At 33.9% G+C, this 20,750-nt stretch overlaps 2 protein-coding genes across 2 annotated transcripts in view; one reads left to right on the top strand and one right to left on the bottom strand.

Annotated features, from left to right (window-relative positions):
* Sce (E3 ubiquitin-protein ligase Sce) overlaps positions 1 to 4,999 on the top strand; it is a 57,466-nt gene extending 52,467 nt beyond the window's left edge. The window contains exon 5 of the mRNA XM_089086698.1: positions 4,715 to 4,999. Within this exon, the coding sequence (XP_088942824.1) occupies positions 4,715 to 4,923 (209 nt within the window). The 3' untranslated portion in view covers positions 4,924 to 4,999. The remainder of the gene's footprint in view (positions 1 to 4,714) is intronic.
* Positions 5,000 to 15,788: 10,789 nt separating this feature from the next.
* Positions 15,789 to 16,196, bottom strand: LOC148954690 (uncharacterized). Its single transcript, XM_089086460.1, has one exon. It carries the CDS (start codon positions 16,194 to 16,196, stop codon positions 15,789 to 15,791), a length of 408 nt encoding a protein of 135 aa, XP_088942586.1.
* Positions 16,197 to 20,750: the final 4,554 nt, after the last annotated feature.

The following is a 20,750-nucleotide window of genomic DNA, read 5'->3' as shown; positions in this document are numbered from 1 at the left end:
TCTAAAAAACTACCGAATCCCATGTTTTACCGGTTGTGTTTTAACAATATGTTCGGCTTTCTTGCTGCAACCGCCATGTGTGAGCTGCTACAATAAACTCAGACATTAGAAGAAGATGGGACATACATTTTTGCGAGCAGATAAAGGCTAACAAATCACTGTTTTTAGCAATTTAGTTTTGCCGTCTAGTATCTAGCTAGTACCGCCCCTCCAACGTTTTTGGCATTCGGAAAATTGAGATGGCATTTTCGGCCAGTTTTAGCCACTTAGCCACTATATTTGTTAGCCACTTTTGTAGTATTTTTTATGTAGAGACTATTTCTTGTCTTTCTATTTAATAATCTTGTCTTTCTTTTGTCTTTCTTTCTTATTTAATTTTCTGTTTCTATTTAATATAGTCATTTGAAGTCTCGCTTTAGGCAAATTTAAAAATAAATAAGACACCTTTTCCTAAAATAGTTCAAATTTTTTGAAAATTTAAGTTCAGGATATAGTGTGTTCCAAATATTACGGGTTAATATATTGAAAAAGAAGCTTTCTCTAATTGTTATTACTCATTACTAAAATTAGAAGTAGGGTAATTCTGACGAGAACATGTATAACTGAATAAATTTTGAGACGAATTTGTAAAAGATATCTTTTATTAAATATAATATTATTTATTAAATATTGTTTAATTATTAGTAAAGGAACGTTTCTGGCTTTCTCACTTAATAGTGTCAAATGTTCAGCCTGGAATGTTTTATTGTAGTCTAATGTCTGGACAGCTAACTGGATTTTCTAATCTTTCTTCTTTTTGGCCGTGCAACTATTTTTACGGCCTATGAGATGCTTTTTCCAGTTTTTCTTTACTTAATATTAGGAAGACGAGAACTAAACTAGAATTAAAAGACAACTAGAATCATAGTATTAAATAACTAAATTGGATAGAATAGAAAGCTGAATGGACATTGTATTTGGCACTTTAGCACTTTTTAACCTCAAATGATATATGTTTTGAACGTATGTTATATATGTTTGATATACGTATACGTATATATATACGTATACGTATATATACGTATACGTATATATACGTATATGATATACGTATACGTATATGATATACGTATACGTATATGATATACGTATACGTATATATATACGAACGTATGTTTGATATATGTTTGAACGGAATTTTACGTGTTGAAAATTAGTTGGTCTAGTGGCACTTGCATAGGGGGTATATTTTACCTCATTGCTTAAAATTTTCACAGGAATTGTCTGTTTTTGATTTAACTAACGGAGTCTACACCCCGTCTCTCTCCCAAAAAAATAAACAATCTGCATATACCTAGTGTCTTTTGCTTTCTTTTTCAGTTTAAAGATATATTCACTGATTCACTTTCCAACTACATATGCGGTTAAAAAAAGAGGAAATAGAACCAAATTTCATCTGTTGTCATTAAACTACTATCACTACAAAATCATTACAGCATTAAATCTTTTGAGGCCAGCACATAGGCCAGCACATGAGGCCAGCACATTTACGCTTTTTCGTGAATTTTAGGATACTGTTGCATTTCCTAAAGATGCCGTTTCTGGCCGAGCTATTGTTTCTAATGCTTGAATGCCAGTTCTACAATATGTTTTAATTCACCATAAAAGAAAAGCCAAATGGACTCTTTTTAAGTGGCTTTGACAGGTTTCATATACTTTTTCTTGTCCTTTTATCTTTATCATGATTTAAGGAAGATCAATTATATCAGTAAACAGGTATTGCTATGGCTTTTGGTTGTTTGAAGAAGAGGTAGGCGAGAGTTAAAGAGGAAATGTTGAATGCCAGGGTCGTTTGTATAAATTATGAGAGGTAACATCGATTGAAAGATATACCAAAGATCATAAAGAGTAAAAAAAAGTTTTTGTTAAAAAAAACCTCTATCTTCAACTACACTGAAAATTAAAAAGGTTTCAAATTGAAGCCGTTGGGTCATCATTGCGTAAAAGTATTCTTTGATTAGTCGTAGAATATGCTGTTACCACCCGTTTTTTCGGTTTTGTACCAAAAAATTTCAGTTTTGTATTATAGATTAAAAAATGTTTGGGGATACAAGCTTTCTTTTTTTAACGTGATTTTATTATAATTATTTAATATGAAATGCTCTTCATCGAATGTTTAACAGCGTTTTATATCTCGAGAGTTAACTGTGATTTTTAATGTCCGGATACTTTTTCACTTTTTTCTGCTCTGCCAGAGCAATTGTCTTTACAGCTTAAGATGCCACTTTCTAAGAGTATCTTAACTTGCCATTGAAGTACCAAAGATTACTACTCCTAAAAACTCACTGCAGCACCAAGCCGCTCAAGGCCAGCACAGCTACGCACGCTTCACTTCCAATCTTCTCCAGTCTATTTAGTCTCCCTCTTAACACCTTCCCAGGAAGTTCCCATTCCCTAAAATCTTTTCTTATGACCTCCTCCTGCCTCATTTGGAGATGACCAGCTTTTTGTTTAGCCCTAGATTGTTGGCAGACACGGATGATCTTTGGCAATCTGTCATCGTTCATTCGCGGAACCTATCCAAGCCATCTCAATCTTTTTCTCGTTATAGCCCCAGAAAGCATGACTGAACCACATTTTTCTTACAGCTTACTGCTTGAGATACAGTCAGTCAGGCGGGTTCCAAAAATAGACACTTTATCTGGAAAATCCTCCTCCCTCTCCTCAATCCTAATCCTAGAGAATCCTCTGGAAAATCCTCCTCCTTTGTTCGGAGAATTGTACCAAGGACAGTGAGAAAACAATCTGACTATTTGAATTTGTTAAGGAGAAACCTACATAAGCATTTGTATCTTTCAAAAATAGGAAAAATCCGGGAATTCAGTTTTTCATGAAAAAGACCTCCCTATGCAGTTATGTTGCTTTCGATAGTTGCAGGTGCCAAATTTAGAAAAGAAACGCGTAGGAAAAACTAGCAAAAAATAAGCCAAAAAAAAGAAAAACTGGAAAGTTCTCATGTAAGATACTCCTATAAAAGTCATTATGCTTTTAAGAGTCAAAAGTAACGAATTTAATTCTAAGGGTGCTAATTTAATATAATTTATACTGATACCAAAAAAAATCAGTAGACTTGTTTTATTTCCCTTTCGAATATATTAAGTGAATATATCGTATTTCCTTAGAAACATATTTGATGCTTTATAATTTCCGAGCTATGCACTTGTAGGGTGGAAGTAAGTATAGAGAACCCTCTGCAAGGTAGAGAATAAAAATGCATTTTGGAAAGTAACAGAAATTTTTATTATCTAGATACAGAAAAAGGTATCCTGTGTCCCAATAACTACATTCATGACTTTCAGTATTTTAAAACAACACTAGTTGTGCCTTTTAATTCTATGACATTCAAAAGTTTCAGAAAGCTGCGCCAAATTTATATTGACGGAGCCGAAGGTTCCCTTTTTGCCCTTATATTTGAATTCCTTATATTTTTAAGGTTCATTTTGAACCTTAAATTACATAGGAATTTTTCCTTGCAAAATATGAGGATTTAAGGCGAATATTGTTCAAAATTTCAGAGCTCTACACTTGTAAGGTAAAAAAGGGATATAAAATCTTCTACAAACTGGTTAATATAACGCATTTTGGCGAAAAAAATGAAATTTAAAATATTTATATTTAAATATAAATATTTAACGGATAATGAAAATGAAACCTGATTGTTTGAAATGGCTAATTGAAAATTCACAGAACCATATTTATCTTAACATATTAGGGAAAAATCTGGGATTCAGTTGTAATGAGACATACATAATGAAGCTCAGCATGCATGCTTACACAAATATATATTTTTAAAAATGCGGAAGAATTGGGAATACAGTTTTCAATAAAAAAAGACCTCTATGCAGTTATGTAGCTTTTAGTAGCAGCGGGTGCCAAAATTTTGAAAAAAATGCAGAGAACAAATCAGCAAAAAATAAGCCAAAGTATGTGACATCAAGTAGCTTAAGAAGCTGTAGTTTACTTTGAAGGTTTAGTTGTCTTTGGGAATCAACAGATTGGTTGTTTTTGAATTTTTCCGGATGAAAAGCGTTGTCAAATTTAACTAATTAGTTTAGCTTAATTCACGGTTCAACATGGCAACGCTGACTAAAAGGTGGAACTGTCCTAAATACTTCACAATTTTGAAACAACCAAAATAAAAATCAATATTATCAGGTATGAATAGGCCTAATATTGGTTCATGAAGGGAGAGGGGGTACTTTGAAGTCCTTGGTATTTCAGACTAAAAAGCTTTATGGTCAGTTTTGTTTGGCTTTGAGACACTTTTTAGTGGCAAATTTTATGTCTTAGAATTTTTAATGATCTTTTGGGGGCTGGAAACTTTCTAATTTTTATCTTTTCTGGTCAACCAACTGCTTTACGATCAAGGTTGCCATTCTTCCAGTGTTTCTTAACTCGTTACTGATTACTTATATTTTATTTTGAGACACTTTTTAATGGTAGATATTATGCCTGATTTTTTTAACGAATTTAAGCTTACGATTAAGTAAAAAAGCTTAATGGACGCTTTTATATCTACCTCTGAAACTTGTTAAAGTCAAATTATTAAAAAGGTACATTTAATATTTTTTTCTGAATTTGGACATTTTTATTGGACTTTTGTATCGAGACAGTTAGCTGGACTTTTAAATGTCTCGACATTTTCACAGTTATTAATCTTTTCTTTCTATTTTAGTGGAACACTTGAGCAAATACCTTGAAGTCAGATTGACCTTGGGTCTGGGGAAAAAGGAAAGTAGTGGTATTCAAAACTTTTGTATTTCTGTTTCCTACCAGCCGGGCCAGTACACCTTACTAAAGGGCAGTGAGACTTTGATCGATATCCAGAAAATTTTGAAGAAAGAAAACGAACCCATTGAACTTCTTTATTCCTGGAAAAAATAAGCATTTTTTTGTTGTAATTTTTTAGCTTTAAAAATTAGTTTTTTGTCAGTAATGGTTAGTATATGCTGATTATTTATTATAGGTAGACGCATAGTCCCGGTGCTAGTTCAAGAGGAGTTTAAATCATTTTGTGGAGGGCAGTGGTGTAGCTATAGGGGGGCGCGGCTGTCCCTAGATGCAATCCCTGAGGGGGTGCCAAATTGATTTTTTTTTTCGTCAATACTATAATCTGCTGATGTTGTTGGGATGGAGAAGGGGGGGGATAAAACGGACTGCTTATCCGGGTGCTGAAAACCCTAGCTACGCCTCTGGTATAGGGGCGATTATTCAGAAGGTATTTCTATGAGCACTGTGTGTAAATTTCAATTTACATTTCTGGGTGACGTCTGAATCTCAGGCCTCTACCTTAGTATGCTATTAGCCTAATCAAAGGGAGGTTAGTGGTATAGTGGAAATATGAGAAATATTTTTTTTATATATAATAGGAATATTAAGATCTTTTCATACTTGTACCCCTTACCTACAAACTTGATTAGTTCACATTTGGAGGTGATTCTAAGGTGCACCGCTGCTGGTGATCAATAAATGGCTGTTTTAATTCAAAAGACGGTGGCACAAGATAAATGTGACAGGAAAGTCAAAAAAATAAGATATCTATTTTATGGCTTCGAGTGCTATTAAAAATCTCTGTGCACGCTCCTCCTGCACCCCAACCTGTTCAAAACTTTGCTTTTTATACCTTGTGAAGAAATTCCAATTTCCTCTAAATTCATTCTTATGAATTCTTCCCAATTTGTTGCTTTAATTTAATTAAAATTAATTAAAACAAAAATAGACTGTTCAAATGGAGAATAATTGGCTGTTCTAATTCAAAAGGCCGTGGAACAAAATAAATTTGACAGGAAGGTTGAAGAGAAATTTAGATTTTTCTTTAGATCTTTTGGAATAACTGCTGCCCAAAATTTTTTGTTAAATTGAATATTAAGGCAAATAATTAGCTGTTGTAATTCAACTGGTGTTTGGACGAAATAGATTTGACATGAAGAATTTAGTGCTATTCATATAATTTAATTATATAGTTTATATATACTTTAAATACAGTTAATTTACTAGACATTTAATTAAATTTAAATAAACAGGTCTAGAGCACGCAACCCCCCCCCCCCCGGGCTACGTTTGTACATAGGAATGGGTTTTGTTCTTAAGTGTAACCATCACAAAAACAAAATTAAAGAAATAAAGATTGCAAATGGGGTTTTTTATTGCCAACGAAAATACTGGACGGAAAAGGCGAATATTTCGGGCGGACAGTAATGTGTTTGTATATTATTAACGTAACGTCCATGTGTGTCCATGCAAGTAACGACTTAAATATAGTTTGTTATTAAATTTTGTTAAACTGGGGTAGACCCCTTAATTCCTCCCCCTGGCTACGTCTACAGACAGTGAGGAGTTTTGGGCCATTAGTATTTAGTATAAATGTTACCAATAACACGAGCAGGAATTTGGCCGTTCAGAGCCAGGGTCGCTCCTAGAGTTGGTGAAAAATGAATTACAGTGCCCCCCTCCTGACTCAAGCTGCACCCAGGGCAGCTTGTCCTGGTCGCTTCCCCTTTCAATGGTCCTGTTCAGAGTCCATATTGAGTGACTGCACTACGTATGTTTTTCAGATTTGAATTCCAAAACTAATAAACTCTTACCTTCGTACATTTTCTACGGAATTCTTTAAAATTAAGGGCTAGAATGGTCTAAAAAGGGCTGAAAAAATATTTGCTGTTGCACATAAACAATATATATTTTATTTAAGAAGAAAATTTAATTAATATTAAAATAACTTGACATTAATAAGAAATATAAATTATTATAAGGTAGCATATTTTATTTGTCACTTTTCTCAAGTAATTATTTTATTGTTCTAATTCATTTGGCTTTTGAGCCATTCAATTAATTAAACAGTCAGGTAAACATTCAAGTAAATTATTAATTAAATTAAGTAAATTATTTAATTAAATTAATATTTTAATTAAATTAAATATTAATTAATTTAATTAATAATTAAATTAAATTATTAATTAAATTATTAATTAATTAAATTAATTAATTGAGCCATTCAATTAATTAAACAGTCAGGTAAATATTCAAGTAAACAATTAATTAAACAGTCAGGTAAGCCATTCAAGTAAACAGTCAGTTAAACAAATTAATTAAAGAGCCATTCAATTAATTAAACAGTCAGGTAAACATTCAAGTAAATTATTAATTAAATTAAGTAAATTATTTAATTAAATTAATATTTTAATTAAATTAAAATATTAATTAATTTAATTAATAATTAAATTAAATTATTAATTAAATTATTAATTAATTAAATTAATTAATTGAGCCATTCAATTAATTAAACAGTCAGGTAAACATTCAAGTAAACAATTAATTAAACAGTCAGGTAAGCCATTCAAGTAAACAGTCAGTTAAACAAATTAATTAAAGAGCCATTCAATTAATTAAACAGTCAGACTACTATGAAATATCAGGAGTATGTGTGAAAAGTTGAAGTCTATATAAAGTAAAAAAAAAAGTCTATATATTTTAAATTTTTCCTGAAGTTAGCGCTGTTTTCCATATCATTAAATAACTTAATTCTTTGGTATTGTATTTCATGGTTTCATAGTAGTTTTTTATATCAAAGTTGAATACTTTAAGCTCTGTAGTTCACGCCATATTGATGATATCTTTTGCAAGATCCGCCATTTTTAACGTAACTATTGTGATAACCTTTGTTTTTAAAGTTGAATGTTATTTTTAAGGTATGTTACTTTGATATCAGAAAATTTTCTAAATTTGAAGATTATTCCATTACTTACATAGAGACGTTGCTTTTTTTACGCCTTTTTCTAAATATAATAATCGTTTCACTCGCAAATCCTATTAAAAAGCGTCAAACGGACCCTAGAGTGGCACGTAATTCCAGCAATTGCATTGAAACCACTTAGACAGAGTTATTTTACGAGTAAAGAATTCAGCTAACCTCTTTTAACAAAGAATGCATGGCGCATCACGAGATGCTAAACAACAAAGAATTGGGCTGTATAGGACTATATACTGGACCATCAAGGGGAGGGGGATGCATTTTAAGGGTAACGATTAGTATATTGAAAAGGAGCGTAAATGTAATGTAAGTCTACTACTATTATTGTTCCTACTAACGTCAAGTAGTAACAGGAATTAGGTGCCACTTTAGGGCAATGGTGCCACTTTAGGGCAATGGTGCCACTTTAGGGTAATGGTGCCACTTTAGGGCAATGGTGCCACTTTAGGGCAATGGTTTCCAAACTTTTTTTTACCAGGGCTCCCTTAAAAATTTTTGGTCGTATGGTTACTCCCTTCCATTCAAAAAATAATAATTTTTACGAAATTGCTTAGTAGTACCCGAAAATTTTTAGTACTACGAAATTTTCTACAAAATACAAAATAGACAAAATCTTACAAACAAGGAAAACGAATAACAGTTTTATATTGTTGTCTTTTAATGAGATGGATCTGCTTGCCTATATATAATTAGCACTATGATATAATTTAGCACTTATAATAATATAATATAAATATAATAATTGTAATTGTATAATTATAAATTAATATAATAAATATATAATATATAAATTATAATAATAATAATAAATATAATTATATAATAAATTTATAATAATATAATGCACAAACTACAATAAATATAATTGTAATTATATAATTATAATATATGATTATAATAATATAATTAGCACTATAATATAATAAGCACAAAGTTCGAGTAGTCTTGGTGTCAATGACGGGATGACTGCACGAAGTTCCTTTTCTATAACCAAACGAACACGACATTTCGATTTCATTTCAGCTAATACAGGAAATCCTATTTCGTGCAAATAAAGTTTTGCGAACGGCATCAATGCTTTTTAAGCCTTATTTGACAAAATATTATATTCACTTTTAATATCTAGCCAAAATTGAATTAGAGATACACTCTAAAAATTTTATATTAAACAATTATCTCAAGCTAACTAAATGAAGTTTTCTTTCTCATTACTTGTTGATTTAAATTCGTCATCTTCTTCTTCGATAAATGGATATTTTGTGAAATTGATATCTTGAAAATAATTTGATAAACTAATTAACAAAGCATCCATGTGTTCAACAAATGGATTTTTGTTTGCTTCTGTGTTATCTTGGGTGAACAAGTAAAAAAATGGAAGCATGTCAAACTTTTTTTTTCCACATTTGCCTTTCGTAGTTCTATTTTTTTCTGAATACTTTCACATTATCTTTTTGAATCAACAGGTATATAATAGCCCCTTACAGGTATATAATCAACATTGAATAGCCCTTACATAGATTTATTTAAAAATCTAAATTTTCCTTAAATCTTCCCCAGTTATGTCAGTTTAATAATTAAATTACCATCCCCACCTATTTAGATGGTAATTATCTAATTATCTTATTATATTAGATGGTAATAACCTATTAGATGGTAATATAGATGGTAATTAAATTACCATCCCCAAACCTATTTGAGCCCTCATTTTGATTTTCTTCAATAAAAATTGCTATTTACACTTTGAATTCATGTATCCTCTGAATAACTTCGGCACGAGATAGCCAGCGTTCTTCACAATAGTTCAAAAGAGAGGTGCAAATAGTTCCCATATTGTCAGACAGCTTTGTAAATAATATCACTTAGAATAAACTGTTTTTTATGTAGTTTATAGCTTTCATTACTTTTGTAGAAACGTCTTGAGTTCCTCACTCATATTTTTGATACTGGATGTGGCGTGGATTTTACTGGATATGGCTTTGCCAGGAATGAGTTTGCAAAGAATATCTTCAGTTATCTTGTTCTCTTCAACACATCGAAAATATCTAATTATATATGCGGTTTTAGCGACATTAGTTCCTTCTTCTACTTGTAATGTGAATTTTGTAGTGCATATATGAGAAACTAATTAATCGCAAAGATCGTCTAATTCATCGTTCTGAAAAAAGTGTTCAGTAGCATCACGAAAGGGTTAAGCTATTTTGTACGACTGCGTAGTTTTAACTTTCATTAGAATATTTGTCAATCCTGACTAATGTTTACACCTCCCCTTAGACTAGTCCGTGCCTCCCTAGGGAGGTGCGTCTCCCAGTTTGGAAAACGCTACTTTAGGGTCCGTTTCAACTGAGCTTTAATAAGGATTTGCGAGTGAAACGATTACTGCGTCTGGAAAGATTATAAAAAAGACTTCGAGTTGTGTGTTCACCTTCTAAGTATTGGGAGTAATGGAATCGTCTCTAAATTTACCGGAAAACTTTCTAATATCTTTCTTGAGCACTCTTTCTTTGTTTCTTTTTTTAACAGTATCGGTGATTCTCGGACTTGAGGGTGTTGTAGGGTTTTAATAATCGTGTGTTTGACTCCGCCTTCTAACTATTTTCTCTCCAGCCTAATTACGAAGTGGCCATGGAGGTATTTTGTAGAAAATTTCGTAGTACTAAAAATTTTCGGGTACTACTAAGAAATTTCGTAAAAATTATTAGTTGAGTTGTTGAATCAGTCCATCTATCTAATGATGTGAAGTGACAAATCATGATTTTCTAAACGCACATTCAATAGAAACAGCAAGTGTATATAAAACCAGTGCTCCCAGATATGTGGTTTGAAATAGCGAAAATGCGCCAAAAACTTTATTTTTATAGGGAAAATGTGCCGAAGGAACGATTCCCCCCCCCCAAAAAAAAACAACAAAATGCGCCATTTTTAAAAATTCAAAACGCAACTGCCTGAAAAAAGTGCCCAAATGGCGTAAGTGCGCCCCATCTGGCAACTCTGAATCAAAATACGGAATATGTAGTTAGGTCACGGCTTGTGATGACAGGTTGCAAAAAAAAAATTGATTTTTGTCAGTGGGGGATCAAAATAAAGGATGTCCTCGAGACAGGTGAGAAGGGGTCATGAAAAAGGCTTTAAAGGAAATTAAAACTTCATGGGATGGAGCAAATTGTGAAGCTCTGAACATATTGCTGCGAAATCAGAGCCTGCGTAGTTGTGTTGGCATCAAGTGTCTCGGTGCTTTCCTTCTTCTTACCCTTTTTTGGTTTTATTAATCATTTATTATATCCTTTCCTCTCTTACCTTCATACGTTTCCTTCTTTTGTCTTTTTGTGAAATGGCTCTTTTTGGAAAAGCGCCTTCCCCCTTCTTTTTGGAAGGGGAAAAATAAAGTGCTTAACAAGCAATTTTTCAACTTAGGTTTTGCTTTCAAAGAATTTGTGATTGACACCTCAGACTTGCTGTAATGGTTGTAGATTACAAAATCTACACGTTATCACAATTCTAGCCTTTAAAGCAGATGCGGTGCTTTATAACAAGAAAAATATTGAAAATTAAAAAAAAAAATTTTACCTTAAAAAACAAAAATTTAGCAATTCTGAAAATAATTTTTCAAAAATCAACCAAAAAAAAGTTAGCCACTTCTATTGCCCATCTACTAAATTTTTATTCTACAAACGCAAGTAGGCTAATCTAATTTTTTTTTTTTTCACAAAATACAAAAAAGTAGAAAAGATGAAACCATTTTTTTTCCTTTTTATATCGGAAGTCATGAAAAAATCAGCTCAAAATAACTTAAATCGCCACCGCCTAAGGCCGTATCCAGGGGGGGGGGGGCTACCGGATTTTTAGCCCCCTCCCTAAATTTTGTCCGACTCGTAAAAACAGAAACAAAAATGTGTATGAACAAATTTTCGATGCGTTTTGAAACCTTTTTTTTTGTACCCCCCCCCCCCCAAAAAAAAGAAGAAAACTCCCCCCAACAAAACTCGGAATGTGCCCTTGCAGTGGCCATTCACGATTTCTTAGCATAGGGAGAATGGCATTGGGCACAAATTAAAATGATTAGCCTTAAGAGTCAACAAAATGGGTCATTTGGGTGCAAACGTCCTGCGTAACAAAACAGATTTTTGAAATTTTAACGTTTAACGTTAATAAATTTGTTCTTGCACTTGGGCGGTCATTTGTTGTATTAATTGGCTGAGGTCACGCTGCATAGAGGAACTTGCCTAGCTCTATTGAATTACTCCCATAAATTTGCAAATATTAACGCACATTTTAATCACTGAAAACTATCTAAGCACATTAATAGCAGAAGTTTGATGTTTCATGACACCCGTCCGCATTATCTTAATATGATTTTATTCTGTCGGAATAAGCTATGTCTAGTTAAAACTATAACAAAAAAGTCAAAATTAGTTTAATTCAGACTGAGGTCTGAGAAAAAGGCTTTAATGAAATTATTCTTAAGACATTGATTTAGTGGTTTAGAGTTAGTATATTCTGAAATTCTGGACACGGATGCAGTTTATTTAAAATATTGGTTGTGAAAATATATATATATATATATATATATATATATATATATATATATATATATATATATATATATATATATATATATATATATATATATATATATATATATATATATATATATATATATATATATTGTCATATCCCCTTCCTTCAACATAAATTTATGTTTACGTCCCTCACTTTAGCTTAAATAATTCTCTTTCTCTCTGTCTCTCTCCTTCTCTCACTCCCACTATTTCTATCTCTCCCTCTCTCCCCCCCTCTCTCTCTCTATCTCTCTCTCTCTCTCTCTCTCTCAAGGGGGAGCATCCCCCCTTACATACGGAATAATGTCTGTTCGTTTGAAGTTTTAGTCATCCCTCTCGGGAAAAATACGAAACCTCGCATTTATGTGCATTGAGGCTTGAAACTAATGTTCTCTGATAGGCTGAATTTGATGGTGTAATTTTTTATCCAGATCACATGCTCTTTCGGGCGTGTTTCTCCCTTGTTTGAAAGTACGGCAAAGTTTCTTAGGCTCATACAATTTTTGGGGGTAACTTTTTGGCCCAAAGTTTCAAAAATTGTAATAATTTCTGGGGTTCTTAGACATACTTTGAGATGTGAGCCTCAATATGCTAATCTCTCTCTCTCTCTCTCTCTCTCTCTCTCTCTCTCTCTCTCTCTCTTATAGCATATGCCACTAATTCTTATAAAGAGTGACCCTAGGAAAGGGCTTCAATAAATAATAAACATCGTCTCTCCTGCTTCATCGGTTGTAAGTAGTTCATAAATAGAGAGACCTAGTACTATTTTCTACCCTTATTTTAGGGTAGACTACCCTAAAGATTACTTGAGACTACCCTAATCGGTTCCGTGCATTTAACCAGGCATTTAAAACAAATGTTCACAAGTCTGTTTCACAACGATTAAGGAATAGTTAATGATAGTTTCCTTGCATCCAACAACGGTTATCAGACAAAAACATTGTTCTTTAGATGGTTTTAAATAAAACAGATTTGGGAGGCCAGGATTTGACAATTTGGACCATTGTGGTTAGAAAAATCAGTTTAAAACTGATCGTACGGCCTCTAAAAATTCCTATCAAACCGTTTCTATTCCCTACGTAGGGGCGGATCTAGAGTAAAATATTGGGGGAGAAAAGAGGGCACCGAGAAAAATCTTGGGGGGGGAGGGCGAGGTACCCCTGGCCCCCTGGATCTGCCAGTGCCTCTAAGTCAGTACTATGTTAAATAAGTGAATTCCTTACTCGCTTTTCACCATTCATTGTGTAAAGTTTATTTTACTGATTTCGCACATTATATTGTGTGTTTTATATTTTACTAAATTCCTAAAATTTGTATACTTATCATTTTATTTGTAAAAGTTCGTTTTTAGCTAGTTTTTAATTAGGAGTTTAAAGACCATTTTTGAACCACTTTCCAACGGTTTGAAAATGATATGTATTCCGACTTCAGCTCTCACGAGTCAATTGGTTTTTGTCTTATCTTTAATGTTTACTTATTTTAACTAATTAATATTTCAATTAATTAATTGCAATTGTATAAATTAAAATTCTAAATGGTTCATTATTTTGGTTAGTGTATATTTATTTTCGTTTCATTAATGTTTGTCTTATTTGTTTAACCTTCTTCGTTTTCCGCCTCTTTCAATAAGAACAACAATTTTACTCCAGTCCACTTGTAATTGTGGACTTACTCCTGGCCCAAATCAGTGTTGCCCATCATAAGGTAGACCTTACCTTAGACCTTAGTTTTTCCAGTGCCTGGAGAGGCATACAGGGTGTCAATAAGTAGCCTCCGCTCTTCATTCAAGTGGGTCTCTGCGTAGATCCTCCCACTCTTGGACGAGAATCATCTGGATGGCTCGTATCCCGTTCGCACGTTCTACGGAGCGTGTTTTTTGTATGTTCCTCAGTGACGGGTGCCTTTTGGTTGTCAGTAGAGGAGCATTTTAGAAGGTGTATGATCTGGCATACGGAGGATATGTCCAAGGTATCGCCATCTTGGCTGCCTCACAACGGAGGCGATGTCTGATTGGCATGTGTGAATAAGGAAATCGTCGTCGCTGACATGGCCTCTCCAGCTGATCTTTAGGACCCGGTGAAGACAGTTATTTTCAAAGGCATTAAGACGTTTCTCCTGTTCCGCGGTTAGCTTTAGGCATTCCACAGGGTAATTCAGAACGAATAAAACATTGCTCTGGAACACTGAACAGTCTGAGTTTTTATCATGAAATTTCCCGTTTTGCTTAATCTAATATATAAAAGAAAAAAGAATGACCCCAAAATGCAAATTAGACCCATCTTGAAGTGTGGCTTTTCTTAAATAAACTCCTTTCTGTAAATAAATATATTTTCTCTGTTTTCAAAACACAACGGCAGCTTTCACTAACAGTAGAAGCAAAATCGTACAGAAATAAATAGAATTGTCATTTGATTCCTTTAACCTAAACGCAACACCAGTCTGACATAATTAATTGAACATGTCATTCCATTTGGGTTGTCATTATTTTATGTCAACCGAAAACTCATTTTATTGAGATATCTGTAATTCCGTTGACTTATTGCTATGCAAATTAACCTTTATTTCAGTTGTCATTTACCAAGAGAGGGCTAAATGAATTAGCGACAGCAGTTTGATATCTTCTGAACTAGTTTCGTCATAATTGAAAAAAGTCAGTCTTTGTTTTGATAATTTTTTATTTTAATTTAACAGGATTATTTTTTTTTTAGTTTTGCTCTGTTTAGTAAATGCTATTTGTTTTATAAAAGACTTGAATTAATTTTCAATTCTTTGAAAAACTTCGAGAAAAAGGCGTTCATATTTCATATTGTTTCAAATCACGATTTTAAAGTTAGGAAATTAAATTGAAACTATGTTTTAAATCTTTTAAAATAACCTTTAGAAAAAAGTTGTTTAAAAATCTACCTGGAAAATAGTATTTTTATTTTTAAATCCCAAGAATACCAACCCGGTACCGCAGTACAGATTTAAATTTACTTACTTAATCCTCATGCCAGGGTGGCGTATGAAGCGTCTTCAGCTTTCTCCACATGGGGCGGTCAGCAGCAAGGGCCTCTGAATCTGACAGCGGAATTACAGCCTGGTCCCAGAATTTCCCAAGACTGTTATTCTACCAAACTTGGGCCTTCCTCGGGGACGTTTCTAGCCGCTACTTATTGGGTCAAAATCATAAAGAATCCGGGCTGGAGAGACCGGAGTGCTAAAGATATATGAACCAGTGAAGTTTCCGCTGGGCATCCTGGTGTGAAGAGAGTGACTGGGACTCATACCCTGCAGGCAGTCATTGCTGACAAAGTCTGTCCTCCAGATTCCCTCAATTCTCCAGAGCCACTTATATAGCCACTTATATTGAAGAGTATCAAGACAACGTAGGACAGCTGCAGCTGCAGGCCAAGTCTCAGCTCCTTAAATTAGCAATGAACAGACTGAGTCTCCAAGAATTTTCATTTGGCAGCTTGTTTGATCATTGGTTTCTTCCAAACTTGGCTTAGCCTACCGAAAACGGCAGAGGCCATGGCCGAACGGGCAACAACTTTGTGTTCGATGCAATCGTCTGAAGATATAATAGAGCCAAGATAAGTGAAATGGTCGATCACTTCAATTTGGTTCCCGGTGATCGAGTAATTTGATTTGTCGGCGTCAGAATTTGGCTGTCCTATCATGGCTTTTTTCTTCTTCCAGTTATTAGACAGTCCTATCCTGGCAGCTTTTTCTTGAAGCACATTCAAAGCTATGAGTAGCTGTGACTTAGAGTTGAGGAACAGTGCTATGTCATCAACAAACTCACAGCCGGTGACAACTCTGTCTCCGTACTTTAGTCCAAAGATCAGCTTCCGGGTCGTATGTGTCATAACATGGTCTATAATACAACTAAATAGCTCAGGAGCAACTCAGTCTCTAGATGCATCGTCGGATTTAAATTTGTCCGTGCTAAGACATACTAAAACGTCCGTCTTGCCAGAAGCTATTTGTATAGTTCGTCGCCCTTGCCTTTGGGACCATAGGTGTCATTTCGCCTCTGGAGTCCTAATTTTAAGTTTATCGACAGTTATGATTACATTGACTATCTTGAAATTTTGACCCAATGCTATACGTAGCCAAGGAGCGTGGTTGAGAGCAACAACGTAGCTTTGTGATCCCTCTGTTCTGTTTCTTCTTCCCAAATGGGAGCTATATCTGGGAGTTTGCGATCAAATCAATTCACGCTTTCTGTAGTCGTCGTCTCTGTATGATGAGGCTGGCAACAATAATAGTACGTTAGAGACTTATTACTCGTTTCTACAAAATGCAAAGAATTTGTAAAGAAGAGGATAACTCCAATCAGTGAAAAATGAAAAGATAAATATGCAGATATTTCGGTCGAGACCACCACTCGATTGTCCTCAGTGCGCAAAAGTAAATAAAGAGCAAAAAATATACGGATAAAAGCGCCAAAAACAGAATAAAAACAAAAATAACCCAAAAAGCAAACCCTAAATTAAAAAAAACCCTGTCAAAGCAAGGGGGACATGGACATAGACATAAACATTTTTATTTTACCAAAAAAAAAAAACATTCAACAAACATCAGAAATAACTAGACAACCATATTAAGATTTTAAAAAAAAATCCTGTTGGTGGCTGTATCTTCTAACCGCCCTTTAATCAAAAATAAATAAAAACAATAATAATTATTAATAAATTCTTATTTAAAAAAAAGGGTAAGGAAAAAAAGTCAAGAAAACAATTTACATTGTCACACTCTAACCATCCTCCCCCTACCCCTTTCCCTCTTCCTCCCCCCAATCTTAGAAAATTATCCTCCTTTTTCAACAACAAAATTATTTAACTTTTTCTTAAATGAAACTAAGTTATCGGCCACTCTAATACCATCCGGGAGACCATTTCATACCGAAAAACCTATGTTCCGTAAAGCAAAACTTGACCTTGTTGAATGGCAGATCTCGCTGACCAAATGGTCAACATTTCGTGTAGAATATTCATGGTAGAGATAATTGCGGGAAAATACATTCCAAAAGTATTCAGGATATAACATATTCAGACACTGATAGACAAACACTGATACTGATAATCACGCTGCTGCCCAACATTCAAAATATCAAATTCTTTGTAAGATTGGGCAGTGCTTTCACAATGGCACATCTCTCCGAGTACTCTGATTGCTTTATTCTGAACAATTTCTATCCTTTTATAGTTGCCGATGAAATTACTGACCCATACCGAGCATCCGTACCCAATATAAGGGTCTACAATTGCGCTTTAAATGAGCTTTAGGGTTGACAGAGGAAAGGTGTGCTTCAGTTTTCTCAGTATCCCGAGTCCTCTGGCAGCTTTAGCTGATACTATCTAGCTGTGTTTTTTCCAGCTGAGATTGCAGTCGATATGAAAACCCAAGTAACGGAGGTCATATACTTGTTGAATAGCCTCAGAGGCATATACAACTACCGAATCCAATGGAGAAAGAGTCCCAGTTCTGCTAAAAATCATGTAACTGGTTTTCTCTGCATTAACAGCGAAGCAACTCACACTCACAGATGCACGGAGACATTGAAGTGCATGGTTTGCTTTTTCAACAGCTTCTTGAACAGGCTTTGCAAAGACAGTTATAGCTGTATCATCAGCAAATGAAGTAACAACACCATCACTTATATAATACCGCAATGTATCTACGTAAACTAGGAACAAGAGAGGTCCCAAAACGGAACCCTGCGGCACACCACAAGTAACAGGCCTCAATTCACTGACAATATCTTTGTGCACAACACTTATGGACCGACCGAAAAGATAAGATTCAAGCCAACTAAGAGCATTATTTTTAATTCCAAGACTTTTTAACCGCTTCAAAAGTATCTTAAAATTAACTGTGTCGAACGCTTTCTTCAAATCAATAAATACCGTTAAAGGAACTAAATTTTTTTCAAATCTATTATTCAAATTATCTAAAAGGTGATGCATTGCGTGCAACGTTAAGTGACGCTTTCTGAAACCGAATTGACTATCACTAACAAATCCAAAAGAATCTAAATAAGAATAAACTTGGGAATAAATAACTTTTTCAAAAATCTTAGAAAATAAAGGTAAAATTGATATTGGTCTATAATTTGACAACTCAATCTTGTCACCTCCTTTGTGAAATACAGAATTGGTAGGAGGTAAGCACTTACAACTTTAAACGCCTGAAGGTTAAGTCCATCCTTTCCAGCAGAGTTTGACTTTATCGACTTGAAAGCCTTACTTACGTCATTCAGATTACACTCAACAAAACTAAAGGACTGGGATTCACCTCGGTTGTCAATGAATTCCTGTTCCGAAAACTGGTCACTATTCTTTCCTGCCTCGCTAGAAATATCACTACCAATTCTAGAGAAATTTTTGCAAAATTCATTTGTAATATCCTTCTCATTATGGACACTATGACCGTAAATTTCCACTTTTTCTGGGAAAGCTGAAAATTTTCAAGTTTTGAACACATTCTTTATAGTTTTCCACATACAGTGAATTTCACCTCTTTGTTGTTCAAAATTATCAAAATAAAACTACTTTGTTGGATTTCTGCGAAGGGACTTTACTTTATTTTGAACCTTACGAAACGATTCCCAACTACTATCAGACTCACAATTCAGGTATGCCTTAAACAGGTCATCCCTCACTTGCATTAGGTCAGTAATTTCATCGGTAATCCATGGCTTATGGGGGGTTCTCTTTCTTTTCTGGATCTCAATAACAAGACAGCACCTATCATAGATTGGACCAAGAATATCCATAAATTTAGCAAATGCTCGAGACGGATCATCATTAATATCCGTCACTTCTTGCCAAGACAGCACACTCACTTCATCCTTGAACTTCTTCAGATTCTCGGCCTTCATCTCCCGTGAGAGATATTTCTCTTTAGCTATACAAGGGTAACAAGGGTGAAAGGGTAACTAAATAAAAGCATCAGACATTGAGTGGCTATTCAAGCTAGAGAAGTCATTTTTAGAAAGCTTTTTTAAAGGCTAATCGCTTATCATGTATGGTACTATCATAAATAAGTCGGGAAATAGCATTGTTGAATAAAAATAAGATGATGGATTGAAATTTGGAAGTTCATTATAATGAAGTTTAGATAAGTTCTACTGGTATCTCTATTAAGGGTGACTTTTTTATGTATGTTCTTAATTTCAACTGCCTCCCTGAAAATTGCCTTAGACCTTTAACAGGAACAATGATGGAGGTGTTAAGAACTAAAATGAAATGTTGAAGATTATTATTGCGTAGTCAAACTCAAAACGAGCAAAAGTTGTCATAAGTAGGGCTGATAACTCCCATGCCTTCTCTAAGAACATAATTTGCGCTTTACTGAAAACAAAATACGTTTTAAATGTTTTCACTTTTTTTAACTTTCATAAATAAAGAATTATCAAAACTTTAAGGAATACAGCACAAATTAGGTTCTGATCTGAAAAGGCATGGGGGTTATCAGCCCTATTCATGTAAATTTTTGCTCGTTTTGGGTTTGATTCGGCAATTTATTATAATTTTTTTTCTTTTGAGTTTTATTTATTTATTGATAGTGATTTGTGGTAGTGTTACGCTTGGATGATTATTTAGAGTTTCTGTTGCTATTGTGTAACCATGTCCGGTTTTTGTGTACGCTCCTTACGTACAGTTCGTTACCACAAACTGTTTGAAACTTTAACAGAAGTCAAACATCATTCGTGAGATATCTACTGTCAGTGTTTGATTGTTGACTTCTGTGTTATAATATTGACTGTTCGATTGACTGTTGCCTGCTCAATATTGACCCGATTTTGTCTGTTCTACCTGACATTCTACCTTCTACTTAGCATTTCTTAATTCTCTTAATTATTTGTTTCGTGCTCTTAAAGTCAATAAAGTGCTCGAAACAATTTGACTTCAAAACCTTTAAATACGTAATTTAACAGAAATCAAACATCATTCGCGACGTCAGTGTTTGATTGTTGACGACTGTGTCTTAATATTAACTGTTCGATTGATTGTTGACAGTTCAATTTTTACTGCAATATTGACACGGTTTCATCTGTTCTATCCGACAATAGCATTTCTTTGATTGTCTTAAACATTTGTTTCTTATTTGTGAGGTCATTAAACAAGTGTTCAAAGCAATTTGACTTCAAAACCATTAAATACATAATTTAACAGGAACCAAACATCATTCGTCAGAAATCTACGGTCAGTTTTGATTGTTGACTTTGGTCTTTCAATACTAGCCGTATGTTGAATTTGCCACATATATGTCACATATTGGCCACATATCTTTGTTTCATGACACGGCGTATGGTAGAAATTGCAAGTAAATTGGGAAATATGTACACTGCATAGTATGTTTAATTTTTTTAGTCTCTTGTCATATTTAAAATAAGTCACTTCAAAAACTCATAA

This window comes from Artemia sp. Qi Xiang Cuo, chromosome 3 (genome assembly GCF_049724085.1).
Source record: "Artemia sp. Qi Xiang Cuo chromosome 3, ASM4972408v1, whole genome shotgun sequence".
NCBI lineage: Eukaryota > Metazoa > Arthropoda > Branchiopoda > Anostraca > Artemiidae > Artemia > Artemia sp. Qi Xiang Cuo.
This window is presented reverse-complemented; position numbering and strand designations above follow the sequence as displayed.

Excerpts from the sequence above, each read along its gene's own strand:
- LOC148954690 (XM_089086460.1), bottom strand. The coding sequence starts at position 16,196 with ATGACACATACGACCCGGAAGCTGATCTTTGGACTAAAGTACGGAGAC.